Source organism: Agelaius phoeniceus, chromosome 4, assembly GCF_051311805.1.
Source record: "Agelaius phoeniceus isolate bAgePho1 chromosome 4, bAgePho1.hap1, whole genome shotgun sequence".
Lineage (NCBI taxonomy): Eukaryota > Metazoa > Chordata > Aves > Passeriformes > Icteridae > Agelaius > Agelaius phoeniceus.
In genome coordinates, this window is record NC_135268.1 from 15,458,250 (window position 1) to 15,472,307 (window position 14,058).

Genomic DNA, 14,058 nt, shown 5'->3' on the forward strand with positions numbered 1-14,058 from the left:
CTTTTTTGACCTGTCTTGTCAATCCTTCCAAAGCCACGACTTTTTCCCTTCTGTTCCTTCTTGTTCTTTAGTCAGCCCAAAGAACAAATGGTCATTTGGGTTGAGAAAGCCAGGGTCACACGTTGGAGGCATCACATTTCACAAAAGTGTGATTGGGTGCAGGATTTGTCCTGGCCCCAGCTACCTGGGGCTGAGTAGGTGCATGAGAAAAGTGTGTGTGTGTGTTCTTATCCTGCTTCTTCAAGAACTGCAATTGCTGGGCTTCAGCAAATCCAGTTAGACTTTTGAATAAAGTGTAACATTGAGGGACTGAAAGTATTTTTTTGTATGGATTGTAAGGACTGCTGCACTATTAATTAAGTTCCCACCAAATAAATAAAGAGAAAATAGTACTCCCCACTACAGTTCTATTTTGAACTTTTTTATTTTTTGGATAAAGAAAACATTTCTAAAATACTTTATAACGTTTTTAATTTGTCTTAGGATAAGAGGGCAGTTTTTAAAGAATCAGTTTGCTGTGTTCCAGGTAAACTGATGCAAGTAGTGTTTGGCCACTGGGATGTTGTGACCTGTCTGGCCCGTTCCGAGTCCTACATTGGAGGGAATTGTTACATCCTCTCAGGATCCCGGGATGCAACCTTGCTGCTCTGGTACTGGAATGGCAAAACCAACATCATTGGTGATAACCCAAGAGGTAAGAAAAAAACAAAAAAAAAAAACCTGGTTTATAGGGAGGTTGTCTCAAAGTGCCTTGAGCAAACACTTTACAGAACAGAATTTTAGGTAGGGTGCTATGTGCCCAATCCTCACAATCACATACAAGGCATTCTGATTGGCTGCAGTGCAAGAATATAACCAAACTAATAAAGCAGAGTAACCCTGCTCCAGCCTCATTCAGTTTTAACCCTTCCCCACTCAAACTCACCTTGCACTTGCCAAAGTATTTATTCTCTTCCATCTTGCACCATTTCCCATGAATTCCTGAATCCTGTGTTTTATTTATGACAATGCTGTCTTTTAACTCTATGAAAAACACTGAACCACTATGACTGTTTAACTCTGTATTATGAAACAGGAAAGGTAGAAAGTGATCTTTACTGGTTTATGCCAGTTTCACTCCACACACACAAGCACAAATAATTTCTGATCCCCAAAGCAAAGAAAAAGGCAGATATGCAGTTGAAAAAGAGCCTGGAGTAAGCCATTTTACAGGAATGAGGGGCTTTCAAGACCTCTTGTGAGAGTTTATATATATAAATTTAGGGGCACATCATAGCCAGAGGTCCTGTTCAGCAAAAAATAAAATGCCCTGAAGGGAAGGAGTAAGAAAAGGATATTCTATCACATGAAGAGTATTTCTTAAGTATTCTTCCATTAATTTCAGGTCTTCTCTCATCCGGTTTAAATAGTAGTAAAAACTGCTCTGAAGAGGGCAAAATGGACATCTGGAAAGCAAGAAGTGGTATTAGATCTGTCATGTATTGCAGTTACAACTGGCACACAGTTTTATATAATCAAAACAATACCTGACATCTTCCAAATTAATCAGTTTGGTAAAGCTGTGTGTTCCATATTCAGTCTGTTACTCATCTTGAGTTACTTGAATTTGAAACACAGAGGTGGCTTGACTGAAAATTGCATCCTGTGAGTGACTTTGAAGAAGCACAACTAATTATTATCAGAACGAATATCTGAATTTAACTTGCAAATTATTTGATGTTGATTGTGAAAGCTATTCAAAAGTTGAAGAAGATGCTTCTCAGTTGACACAGTTGCAGAATCTTAAGACAGAGGATGTGTGAAAACTATCCCTGTTATCCTTCCAAGCAGTCCTGTTCAAGAGATGGGAGGCTTTCTGAGAAGTGGCTAGCAGAGTTTTATGAGCATCTTTATATAAATATGTCTTTGCTTGAGGGGGGAAAAAAAATCTCTTTGAATACTTTATACATATTTTGCAGTCTATCAATTTAAAGAAAATGCAAACTCTGTGTTATTTTTTCAGACCTTGAAAACTTGGAAAATCCAAAAAGTTTGTAGGTTCCTAAGTGTGCCTTGAGAAGTTGTACTTGTCCCACACTTGGCAGGGTTGCCTGCTGTGTGAACAAGACCTTGAGGCTATAAGCTCCTTGATCACCCTAACAGATCATTTGCTGAGGTTCTGTACCTACTATTTGAGTCAAATATGTACATTTTGTTGCAATCTATTGACTGTCTTCTCTAAGGCAGATTTCTATGGTATTAGAATTTTGCAGTTTTCAGAGGCAATGCCAGGCAATCCTAGCTGCCCTTTAAAATCACACAGTAGCTACCTGGTAAATCTCTGTGCTTGTAGTTCTATTAGACTTGGACTTCTAGGGACTTGCAATGGCTCCTGTGTTTACCAACTGCCTTTATGTGAGGTTTTTTGTGATACAGCCTGCCTAGAAACCTCTGTTATCAATCGGAACCTTGTGGCAATATACGTAGTCCTAGACATGGGTATAGACAGTTCCTGCTTCAAAGAGATGGTAATCTGGGGTGTTTAATTTTTCCCAGAAATAGCTGTCTGTAGCCTTCTCTGTTCAGTCAAAAATTTTTTTGAAAAGACAAATGAAAGGAACTGTTTTTGCTTAGTTCTGATTGTGTCAGAAGTGGAGAGCACCAGCAGATTCGTTGGGTTCTGAGCCCTGTTACTGCAGCTGTAACTTCCATCCATTTGCAGGATGTTTATATTTACCTGGTCTAATGTCTTTCTGTATTTGAAGCTAATGATTCTTCTACTTCAAAATATAGTTTATCCATGCTTTCAATGAATACTATTCACTGAAATTTTACATACTCTCAAAGTTGATATTTCTTCTCTATTTAATTATCTCTAATGTCCATCTTAAGACGATTTCACAGCAATGTGCATCTAATGGTAATTTACCAAATCATGGTGCCAGAGTAATTTCAAGAAAAAGTGATTTAAACCCGGGAGTGTTTCTTTCCTTCTCTCATAGTACCTATTGCCTCGATGTACATCAGCCAGCAGGCTGATATGATCCATCTACTCTAAATAATATCCCATTAGGCACCTATTATTCCACCAGTTACATTTTATTTAAGTTTACTTGTCTGATTTCTTTACTTTCAGAGAACTGAGCTCTGGATCTCTGGCTCTGTATAATCATATTTTAGAATGATACTTAAGTTGATATGGCACACATGATAAATAAGTGGCTTGATATTCTTTATCAAGGACAATTCTTGAACTAACTTGACTGTTTTGAAAAAAATTTCTGGGTTTGGTTTAACAGAAGAAAAAGGTTAATGAAATACTAATTATTTACATAATTTAGCTTTTAACTTTGAGGCTGATTTTTTTAAAGAAATTACAGCTATGGAGTCTCACTATCTTATTTAGTTTCTCTCCAATACCTCTCAAATGCACTGATGAATGTAAACCAAATCTGACAAATTGAGGTCTCAGATATATGAAATTTCTATACATGGGACACATCTGCTGGAAACTATTTTATTCTTCACAAAACAGCTTGATTACATTTAGGTTAAATCATTTTTTTCCTTCTCAAATTAAAACCTGAAATGCAAAAAATATTTCATTATGCTCTTTGATCAAATGTAAAGTTTTCCTCTTTCTAAATTAATTTGTTTTGAAAACGTAACGTATGGCACTACTTCACTTTGGAGCACAGGCCTTTTTCTGATGCAAAAATGTTTCTGGGGACAATTTCTGACCAAGCCTTGAAATAATTCAGAGCAGGGCTGAGGACCTGAAGTAGTTGTATCCTTCGGAATAGCCTTGAGCTGTTTTGCTTTCACATTAATTAGCATAATTTACTGTGGAGATGTAAAGTCACTTTGCATAGTGCAAAGGGGTTTTCCTTTCCTCTCCTTGGCATGTGGCTGGCTTGGGGGAGGTAGGAGGGAGAGGATATGGCCCTCCCCTTGGTACTCCTTGGAGCCCATGTGTGATCTGTGGCACACAAAGTTGGCTTCTGCATATTTAGAGGCTCCAAGGCACCACTTGGGGATGTGACATTATGCACAAGGACTTGTGTGATAGAATGTGTGTAGATTCCTGGGAGAGGGCTGTGGAAAGATGCTGTGTTTTGTCCTTGCCCAGCCTAAGGAAGTGGAGGTGGAGGGGAGGCAAGAAGTGGGGGGTGGGAAGAGGGATTGTGTGATGGCTGGAGAAAAGAGATGAGAGAATTCATTTGCATACAAATGGTGAGCATCACTTTCAGATCCCACTTTCTCTTTGAAGCTCAAGTGGCAACTCCTGATGTTTGGACATTTCCTAGTTTGGGGGATTGAATTTTCCTTTGTAATCACAGAACCATAGGAAACAGGGCGGGCAGGAGCTTTGGTCACCTGATCTATTCTCTTTTCCAAATGAAGGCTTAACTATGCCAAAATCAATCTCCACTGATGTTTGTCCAATCTTCCCTTAAAAACTACAGCAAATACATTTTTGGGCCTTAGAAGCCCTGTCCTTAGCAGTCGTTTCCCAGTGTTCAGCCTAGTATCCAGTTCTTTTTGCAGCAGTTGCATTCTATGATCTTTTATCTATTTTTTCCTTTTGTAGAGAACAATTATTTCCTTCTTGCAGCTACTTCCAGTTATTTGGATTGCCATGACCTACAATTCTTTGCCTCCAACTTTAATAAGTCAATTCTTTGTTTTTTGACATAAGTCATGATTTTCCAGACTTCTAATTTTTTTTGTGTGTTCTCTCTTCAGTTGACTGTCTTCCTCAAAATAAACCCAGGAATGCAGCTGCAGCCTTTCCAGTAATAAGTAGAAAACAACCTGTTTTACAGACCAGGACTTTTCACATCCCCAGGGAATATCTGTTTCTTTCAAAACACCATGACATTGTCAATTCTTTTTTGGGCATGAGCTAGTATGAATTTCAGTGTTTTCTGAAGAATCTATTCACTTCTGTCTCCTTCTCTTTGTAGTTTAACTGTGGAATCTCATCTTTAAACTTTCTGAAGTGTATTCTTTTTTAGATTGTGTCTCCAATTTGTCAAGCTTACTTTGAATTCTCATCCTGTCCTGCAGCAGCCTTGCAGCAACTCGTATCTGCAAATATACTTTGCAGTCTTATTCTATTAAATTGGTCATTAAAGCAAATGTTAGCTAGTACACAGTTCAGGAATGCCCATCATGACATTTACCATTTTGACAATGAATAGCTTTCAGAATATAGCTTTCCAATATATAATAGTGTCTTCTCAATGTGTGCTTCCCTTTTTTCCTTAAGAAATTGCTCACATGGAACATCACTGGAGTTCTTACTAAAGTAAAAATATGTGATGTCTCCCTGAACATGTCCTGTTACTTTGCCATTGCAAGGAAAAAATAGCTTTGACATGATTTGTTTAGAACAAATCCAAATCAGCTGTTACTCATCTCCTTGTTTTCTTGTAGGAAATTGTGTGTGTATATATAAAAATGTAAATGTTCTGCCAGTATTTTTTTCTGTTTGTTGGGATTAAGCAGACTACTCTCTAATTTTTCTTTTTCCTGCTTCTTAAATAACACAAAAGTTTTTTAGTCTTGCAGAACCCGACCCAATATTCCTGAAACAATTGTTATAACTCTGGGATTATTCATTGTCACAGTATTCTCATCTCACTGTTATCAGGCCAATTGAGTACCAAACATTTACCTCATTCCCTAGTTGAGACAACAGTTTTCACTGCTGGTTTTACTTGAGTTTGCTGTCTGACTGCAGCTGACCTTTTCTTGAAGTACTTTGTGCGGCATCATCTACTGGTATTGCTTGCCCTAATAACAAACCAACTTCTTGAGAAAACTTGGCATATTTTCGTGGTTTTAGAATGTTATTTCTCATGTCCTTGTTAGTTACATCTCATCTGTGTGTGGCTCTCTGGGGTTTGTCTCTTTGCTCATACCTTGTTGCTTACACTGTTTCAGAAATAACCTCATTTGTTTTGATCTTTCTGCCTGACTTTCCTGTGTCAAAGTCACTGGAGAACTCTGAGTTGTGCCAGCTGGGATCTTGCCTGTCTTATCCCTGTACTGCATTCACTTCTTACCTTTTCCTTTGTTTTCTGTAGGCTTAACTGCCCATGAGATCTTACAGAAGGATATTCTGTATTTATTGAAACCTGTTTTCCCAAAATACTTCCGGAATTATCTTGTCCTTGATCTCTTCCTTATAAAGTGTATTGAACATTCTCATATCTTTGCCACTTCCCTGTAAATTCCTTTCAGCAAGGTGCTTTTATATTTGTTTTGCTGTATTGGTTATAATAATATCTAGGAGGTCGTCTCTAGCTGTTATATATTAAAAATTGTCACCAAATCTCTTTCTACACACATACTTGTGATTTTCCTTTACCAACACATGATTTTGTAGTTGGAATATCCTATTTTCTCCAGTTTTCTGTAATAATCCCTCACCTACATGGACAAGGTAGAGGCCAATCATGAATGTTAGTGGGTGTAAATCTGTGTCTTAAAGGTTTTGGGTTTTTCACTGTAGCTATTTTGTTTGGGTGTACTTTCTTGAAGGGGAGGTTTATGGTGGTGAATTTGTCTTAGTATTGTTTATGCTTCTAAAATGGTTTGTGCTTAAAAAATGGTAGGCTTTTCTATAGCCCAGTTAAAGTGTTTTTCTGCTATTCTTGACTTTATTAATGGAATATGACAATATGGTTCTGTTGCTTTCAAGTATCTAGGAATGTGGTTTCAGTTTTCATATTTTGAAAAAAACCAAAATATTTTAATTAGAAATTTTATTTGCTAAGGAAATTAAGGCTCGACGGATAAAAATCTTCAGTGCTATGAAATGTACAGTCGGTGTGTAACAGTATCACTACTGCTAATAGTAATGGGCTCTCTTCTGAGTTATTGCATTGATCTTCCACACATATGTGAATAAAACAAATTATATTACCTCTTTTATGTTAGCCCATAAAACTAGAAAATGTTACTCTCTGTATGTATCACATTTGCATCACGAGGACTATGGGGGTGCTTTCATTGCATAGCTTTGTATTTTTTAGAGGGTACTATATTCAGGTATTCTGAAGTGTGGGAAATAAATGAGTTTAGTGGTGTAGCTGTGTAGCAGGACCTACGTGAATGTAAGCGCCTGATTTCATATTTAAAAATACAATTACTGTATTTAACTGAGATTTAATTGGGAAGATTCACTGAACAGTTTTGCTATTGAAAATGTGTAGAATATCTCCCTTAGACGCAAATTTTTAAAATGCATAATTTTTAAAATTTATAAAGTATAAAATCTCCCAAAGGATTCAAAATTGATCACATTTCTTGTCTTGCTGAAAAACAGTCTTGTTCCTATCCAAGGTACTTTTAAACGAAACTGCATTTTTGTTTGGTTTTTATTTAGCTAAAATTCCTAAATAAATATTTGAATACCTGCAAGACTTTTATCAATTTACATTATTATTATTAAATATATATATAATATGTATAGTGTATGCATGATAAAATAATTATAAATCATTATTAACATTAAAGCTATGATCTTGAAACTAAAGAATTCATTAGTTTTAATTGTATTGGTAATTATAGTAAAAGTTAAAGCATCTGTATTTCATCAACTGCTGCAGACATTTTCCACTTGGAAAATTAAAACTTTTTGTGAGTACTTCATAATTAATTATTAAAGTGGACAATGCAAGCAATTGAAACTTCGAAATTATACCTGAGGAGCATCTTTGTGTTGGTTGATTAAAGAATAATGTTGTGGGTTATAATTTCTTTGGAGACAGACACTCTAATCCTGTAAAGTTTGATTCTGTGAGGATTTGCAGAGATGCTTCTCTCTGCACGCAGTGAACATTCACATTGATTTCAAGCAGGTCCTATGTCTGCTGTTAACTCAGTAGCCAAAATACCAATCTTTGCCTTCTTCCCTCTTCCTCATCTTGAATTAACCTATGTCTTGATTGCCAGGTCTGCATGATCTGGACTTCTATTTTCAAAATTTGTTCCAAAACCAATGGTAGTGGAGAAGATGAGGGTCCACATTTCCATAGATTGTTTATAGTATAAATATTCATTTAGAAGTCTAATCATTATTTTTAAAAAATTGAAAGTAATTTCCTTAACAGCAGCTTCTCTTAAAAAAATGAATTGGGAAGTAGCTGTAAAAAGCTTACCTGTTAGTGTTTCCTTTTTCATTTATCGTGCTAAGTAGCAGGAGTATCAAAATGTCCATAAATCACTAAGCAGGCTAGTTAATAATGGAAATTCTCCTATTAACTGTTACTTTCTGTCGACCAGAATAGCTAAAAATTTTCAGAGCCTCAAAACACTAAAATATGTTTGAAATTGCTGCAGCTATAAATGCGATAGTCTACTGAAGTCAGCCTGGTAGGCAAAGAGTGTTGCTCCAGCACTGAGTTTTAGGACAGTCTGCACATGCTCCTTTAGGTGCTCAATAGCACTTTTATTTTTTTACCCATGCACACATTTTATACATATTGTGTGAGCTTTTCTTAAAAAAAAAAATAGCCAGTAAATAATTCAGTGTTAGTATAACACTGTTTTACTACAGATGTAACAAATATTCTTTGTTTCTCAGAAATGGCAGGACACGACAATGTTGCATGTAAAGCTAGAGTCCTTCAGCACCATCTGCTGGCATTCAGTTGAAGCTGATCTCAGGAATGGATCCTAAGCACTAAATAGTAAAAAATTAAAAATACCTATTCACATTTTGAAGGCAAAAAAAATTCATTTGTAGTATAATCTTTTAATCCTTTTTGTTGAAATTATAATGAGAAAATACAATGTGAATTTAAGTTCAACATATGAACTGAAAGAGAAATAGGTCAGGAGTGTTTTGTTAAGTGGAACCATAAAAAGAAATTGATTACTTTTTTCTTTTTATTTTAAAGGGCTTTAACAAGCACAGTGTTACATTTTTCTATGTGTGTTACAAGTACAATTCAGTACAAAGTGTATCATAGAGAAGATACACAAAGCTTGGAAAAAGTATCCGTAGTATGTTTTTGAAAGGTGTAGCAACCACTAAATATTCTTTTATCTAACATGTATTGCATTAGTCAATGTTAGCCTTGAAAACCTCATGAAAGCTTAGTGGACAGAACCCCTGGTGCTGTAAATGGTTCCACAGTTCCCTGTAGCTTCACAGGTAACAAGGACTGGGGCCATCTGCGTGAATCTAGAGCAGAGCCTTGAATTCTGCAGCCATAAAAGGTCACTGTCCTTTCTTCTTTCAGCTGTAACACATTGATACCTCAAAGAGTTTGAGGCCTCATTGAACCTCATTGTATGGATGCCTCCAAGTACTCCGTAAATCACGTAGAAATGGTGGTTCTACCTTCCACATATTTAAACTGGAAAAAAGATGAGGAATAACAGGTGGATGAATTCTGGTATATCTGGAAATCTGCAATGCTGGCACACAAGCCAGATAATTTTGTATTTATATAATGCCAAAAGTCGTGTCATAGATACCTATGGGGACAAGGTCTTCATTGAAAAGAGCTTCACAGATAGTTTGGAAAGCAGCTAAAAAGCCATAGTGGCTTTGTAGTGATAAGCATGTAAGTTTGTGTGCCATAAATATTTGTTTTGGCTAAAAGTATGTCCTATGGTATTAGGTGTAGCATTTCTATCATCCTTGTTTTCAGTTAGCTAAGAGATTGTGTGTCAGGACTTGTCAATCAGTAATTCAAAGAAGCATTGTAGAGCAAGTTTTGAGGCAACCAATGTATTTTGAGACTGGAAACACAGAAGGAGTTTGGATGCTGCTCTTTTGTCAGTATCCAGCTTCAGGTGTTACTAAAATGGGATGCATGGAATTTCCAGCAGGATAAAGATATTTAGTACTGCTTGATGCAACACAGACCTTTGAATTCCAGGAAAAACAATGATCTATTTATGACTTGTAACTAATAGTTGATGTGGTAAAAGGAACTACATTCAGATGGCAATCTTAATGTTCACCATATACGGAGTTGTGGGATGATGTACTAATGCATCACATTTATTTACCTTAGTTGGTTGCTGAGAAAAATCACCATTCAGTTTAAAGTCTATACCATGTAAGACTGAACAGAGTAGTGCAGAAGATATAATAATTTATAGTCTAGAATAAGATCACAGCATAAATGTTATAAAAGCTATTTGATCAATACAATAATCCTGACTTTGGTGAGAAATTATTTTTAAGTGTTTCTGGATCGAAATTCTAGTAGTGGTACTAGTACCATGGAGATATTGGAGTTATGGCCTGCCTCATTGAAAAAGTATCTGGTTTAGAGAGTTACTTGTAAAAAGACAGCTAACTTATGTATTCTCTGAACTTGGTGTATGCCACCAGCATTCCCAGTTACATTGGTAAGTAAAGGTGGTAAACATCTCTGCAGTACAATATGCTACTGGTGGTAGTATTGGTTTGAAATTACCTTTATAAAAGTAATCTAATAGCTCCAGCACAGACTTTAGAATAAATTATTTAATTGTATTTTAATAGGGGGAAATAAAAAGAATATAAAAATGTGCCAAACTAAGTGGAACTATCATAGGAAACCTCTCATCTCAGATTATATTTTGCCCAAGTTATGAAATACTGTATAGGTTTTAAATAGATGTAGTTGTCTTGGTTTATCTTACAACAATTTCTCAGTAGCTGCTATTTCTGACTGAAATAATTGTTTGCTTGGATTTTTTTTTCCATTTTCTTTTTTCTGTTTAGTTTTGTTGTCTTTTTTTCTTGAACTCACTGGGTAATGGTACTATAAACCAAAAGAGAGAAATATGAAGAAAATAATTATTTTTTTAGTATAAACAAAAAAAAGTCCCTTCATAAACCTGTTTTAGAGCATTATTGGATAAAAATGACAGTGTTCTAAAACTTCAAAGCTTCCATTTAAGTAATAGTTTATGAAGTCAGGATGGTGCAAATATTAAAATATCAGTGTACTCTGACCCCGACTATTCACCTGCAGATACTTTCCAGGGGCTTCAAAAAGGCCTGGGTTCAGTGGGAGGAGTCCTGCTGAATGACTTCCAGCACTTGCAGCAGATCAATCCCCACTTATGGAGAACCTGTTCCAGAAAGTTTTGTGTTGCACATGGTGCAGGAATTAAGAGACTGGGGATTATTGACGTTTGAAGTCTGAATTGTAATACCCAGTTTATGAAGGCCTGTTAGATCTTCTTCCTTATTCTGTTTGTTTTGGAAGTGTAGTTTTTGTGACACAGCATGTGTGAAAAATCTCTCATTAATACTGATTAAATGTTGGTCACTTGCTGCAGTGAGTGACACTGAGCTAAGTATAGTAAGCCCTTCTGGGTTATATTTACTGAAATGAATCCTACAACATAAATCTAATGTATTTTTTTCTTACTGAACAAAATATAGCATGTTTAGAATTTGCTTCAGGATAGAATGATACGTTGTTCAAAGGTGTTGTTCCTTTTTCAGAAAATGCAAGGTTGAAGTGTTTTTTACAAAACCAAAACTTGCATCTTGGCATAAGGTTGTACTTTTTGTGGTAAAATAAGTCTGAACAGATGGGAAGTAGTTTGAAGGAATTAAGAGGAAATGCTGATGGAGTGTCACATGAAGAACCAGACAACAATGAAGTTTCTATACAATATGAAAATATTATATTGTTATTATATTATATAAAACTTCTTATTTATAAGGAAAAGATAATTCAAAGTAAAGCTTTAGGAACATTTCAACGATTTTGTGTGGTATCACTTGAGTAAGATCTCTCATCCATCAGGTAATTTTCTGTGCCAGTGAAATAGGGTTCTAATCAATTGGCCAATTATGTGATCTATAAATAATGTTAATGCACAGAATTTATATAATATTTGACAGTTATCACTTTGATACAATTAAAGTCTGAAACCTGCTATATAATCAACATAGGATGTTAGCAGCAAATTAGTTTTCTTTATTTACCTATATTTTGCTGAGAGCATTTTTGTCCAGACGTCCTATATTCTGTACATACCTCTGTACTTCCCATGTTTATTTCAAACCTTTTATTGTTTTCCTTATTTTTTAAATCATAAAAAGCAACTTCCAAATTGGGAAAATTAAAAAAATATTATTTTAGAAGGTCTTTCTTACATATAGTTTGGTTTGGTTGATGTATCATTCTAAGAAGGCACTCAATCACTTTTGCGAGAAATCAGTAAAAAGACAGATTAACTGATGCTTCATTTGATTTGGATTTTGTATTGGCATAAAATTGCAGAATTAGTTTGCCATTTTAAAGTGTCCCACAGCCTCTGAAATTAGAGAATAATTTAGAAATGGCTGTTTAGGTCTCTGTGACATAATAATTAACTGTCTTCTCAGTTAATTATTATATTATAAAATATAAAAAGGAGCACAGTCAAATATTTTATATTTTAATGTGTTGCATAATATTGTCTCACCTATAAAAAGTAGGAAGAGTATCTTGTATTTAATTGTGAAGTAAGTTTTTTAGCTAATCTCTCTTTTGTTTTCTTTTTAGGAAGATACTTTTTTTCAAATGAGTTTTTGTGTTTGGCTCAGCTTTTACAGCTTAGTACTGAAAATAAAGAAAGCAGCCATTTCAGGAATTTGCTGATGGATTTAAAATGTTATGATCCTGCTTTGTATTGTAACATCACCAAAGCTAAAAAAAAATAGCAGAGAGAGACCTAGTAATACAAACCAATTTCTTGTTCTCTCCAATAAGGCTTTTCTTCTTCTGGATGTCATTAAACTGGAAGAAAGTTTTGATTTTGCCATAATCCCACTGTTCCTTTTTAAACATAGTCTCCAAAAGCCTAACATTTTTTCACTGATATATCACCACAGGCTGACATGATATCACATGCTCTTCTTTTATCTTCTGAAGCTTGAATTTTATGATTTAAAATGTACTTTAGTCGCTTAAGTAAGAGTGATATGTTATTTTCTATGAGAAAACAGCTTTGCAGAAATTATTTATTGGAATGTGGGTGAGTTCTTTTGAAATAATTTGAATGGTTGCTGCAAAGGTAAAGTATTCTGTCCATTACTGGAAAGTAACTTTATGTGTGCCTCTTGTGACTTAAATAAATCATTGATGGCATTTTTAGCAATGTGAATGGGGCATTAAGAATGTTACAGAATTCAGCTCCAAGCAGCGATCCAGGGATGGGATAGTCTGAGGATATCACTATATCCTACACTGAAAAAGCACATCTGTAAAACTATTGTGTCCTGGTTATTAGTGCTAGGATTTGAACTATCTTTAATTTCGTTTGACTTGTTCATCTTCCTTAAGGATCTCCATAAAGATTCTCTGAGTGTTCTTTTCAGCCCTTACTTAGGGTTTGCATCAGTGGTCGTAAACCTGCTTAGCGGACAAAGACTCTCTTCCCTTTGAAGTCACTTCCCTAGCTTTTCAAAAGGGTCTGTGAGTCTGTTCTCCTAAAACAATTTAGAAAAGTTTGAAGTGGTGCCCCTTAAACCAGCAACAAAATAAAATTTTCTCTTTGCATTATTGAAAACCATGACAATCTTTTGAACCAATAACAGTTTAAAAGCTTTTAAAGAAATCTGTTCTGCTCTATGACCAGCTTTTAAGTTGACCCCATTATTTGGGAAATCAGGCTTGGAAACCCCTAAATACTTGACATTCTTATCAAAGGAGTCAGCCTGACTTTTCACAGGACTCTTCTTTTACAGTATCTATTCAAATCCTAAGTTCTTTAAAGATACTACTTAGTTTTTTTCTTTTTATTTTTTTGTTCATTTGTGTTGGGTGTATTTTTGTGGGGTTTTTTTGTTTTGTTTTAGTGTTTATTTCAAATATAATTTAGGAAACAGTTGATACAATCTATGAAACACTGATCCTTCCACTTGTAGATTTATACTCTGTTATGTTTGAAATCAAGTCCAAATTCTGAAAAGACTGTGAGCGTTACTTAGGCAATTTTATTTTCTGTGAACTGTGATAAATATATATGCTCAGTTTCTACTTCTTGATTTAAGAGTCTTATCTCCTGCGTTTAATGGATGTAGTTGCTGACAGCCTTATGCAGATAAAACCCAAAATAATG

General features: G+C 35.2%; 1 protein-coding gene across 5 annotated transcripts in view; it reads left to right on the forward strand.

Annotated features, from left to right (window-relative positions):
- LRBA (LPS responsive beige-like anchor protein) overlaps positions 1-14,058 on the forward strand; it is a 369,517-nt gene that overhangs the window by 340,065 nt on the left and 15,394 nt on the right. For all 5 annotated transcript variants that reach the window (XM_054633381.2, XM_077176952.1, XM_077176953.1 and 2 more), the window contains one exon: positions 527-694. In XM_054633381.2, the coding sequence (XP_054489356.2) occupies positions 527-694 (168 nt within the window). The remainder of the gene's footprint in view (positions 1-526; positions 695-14,058) is intronic.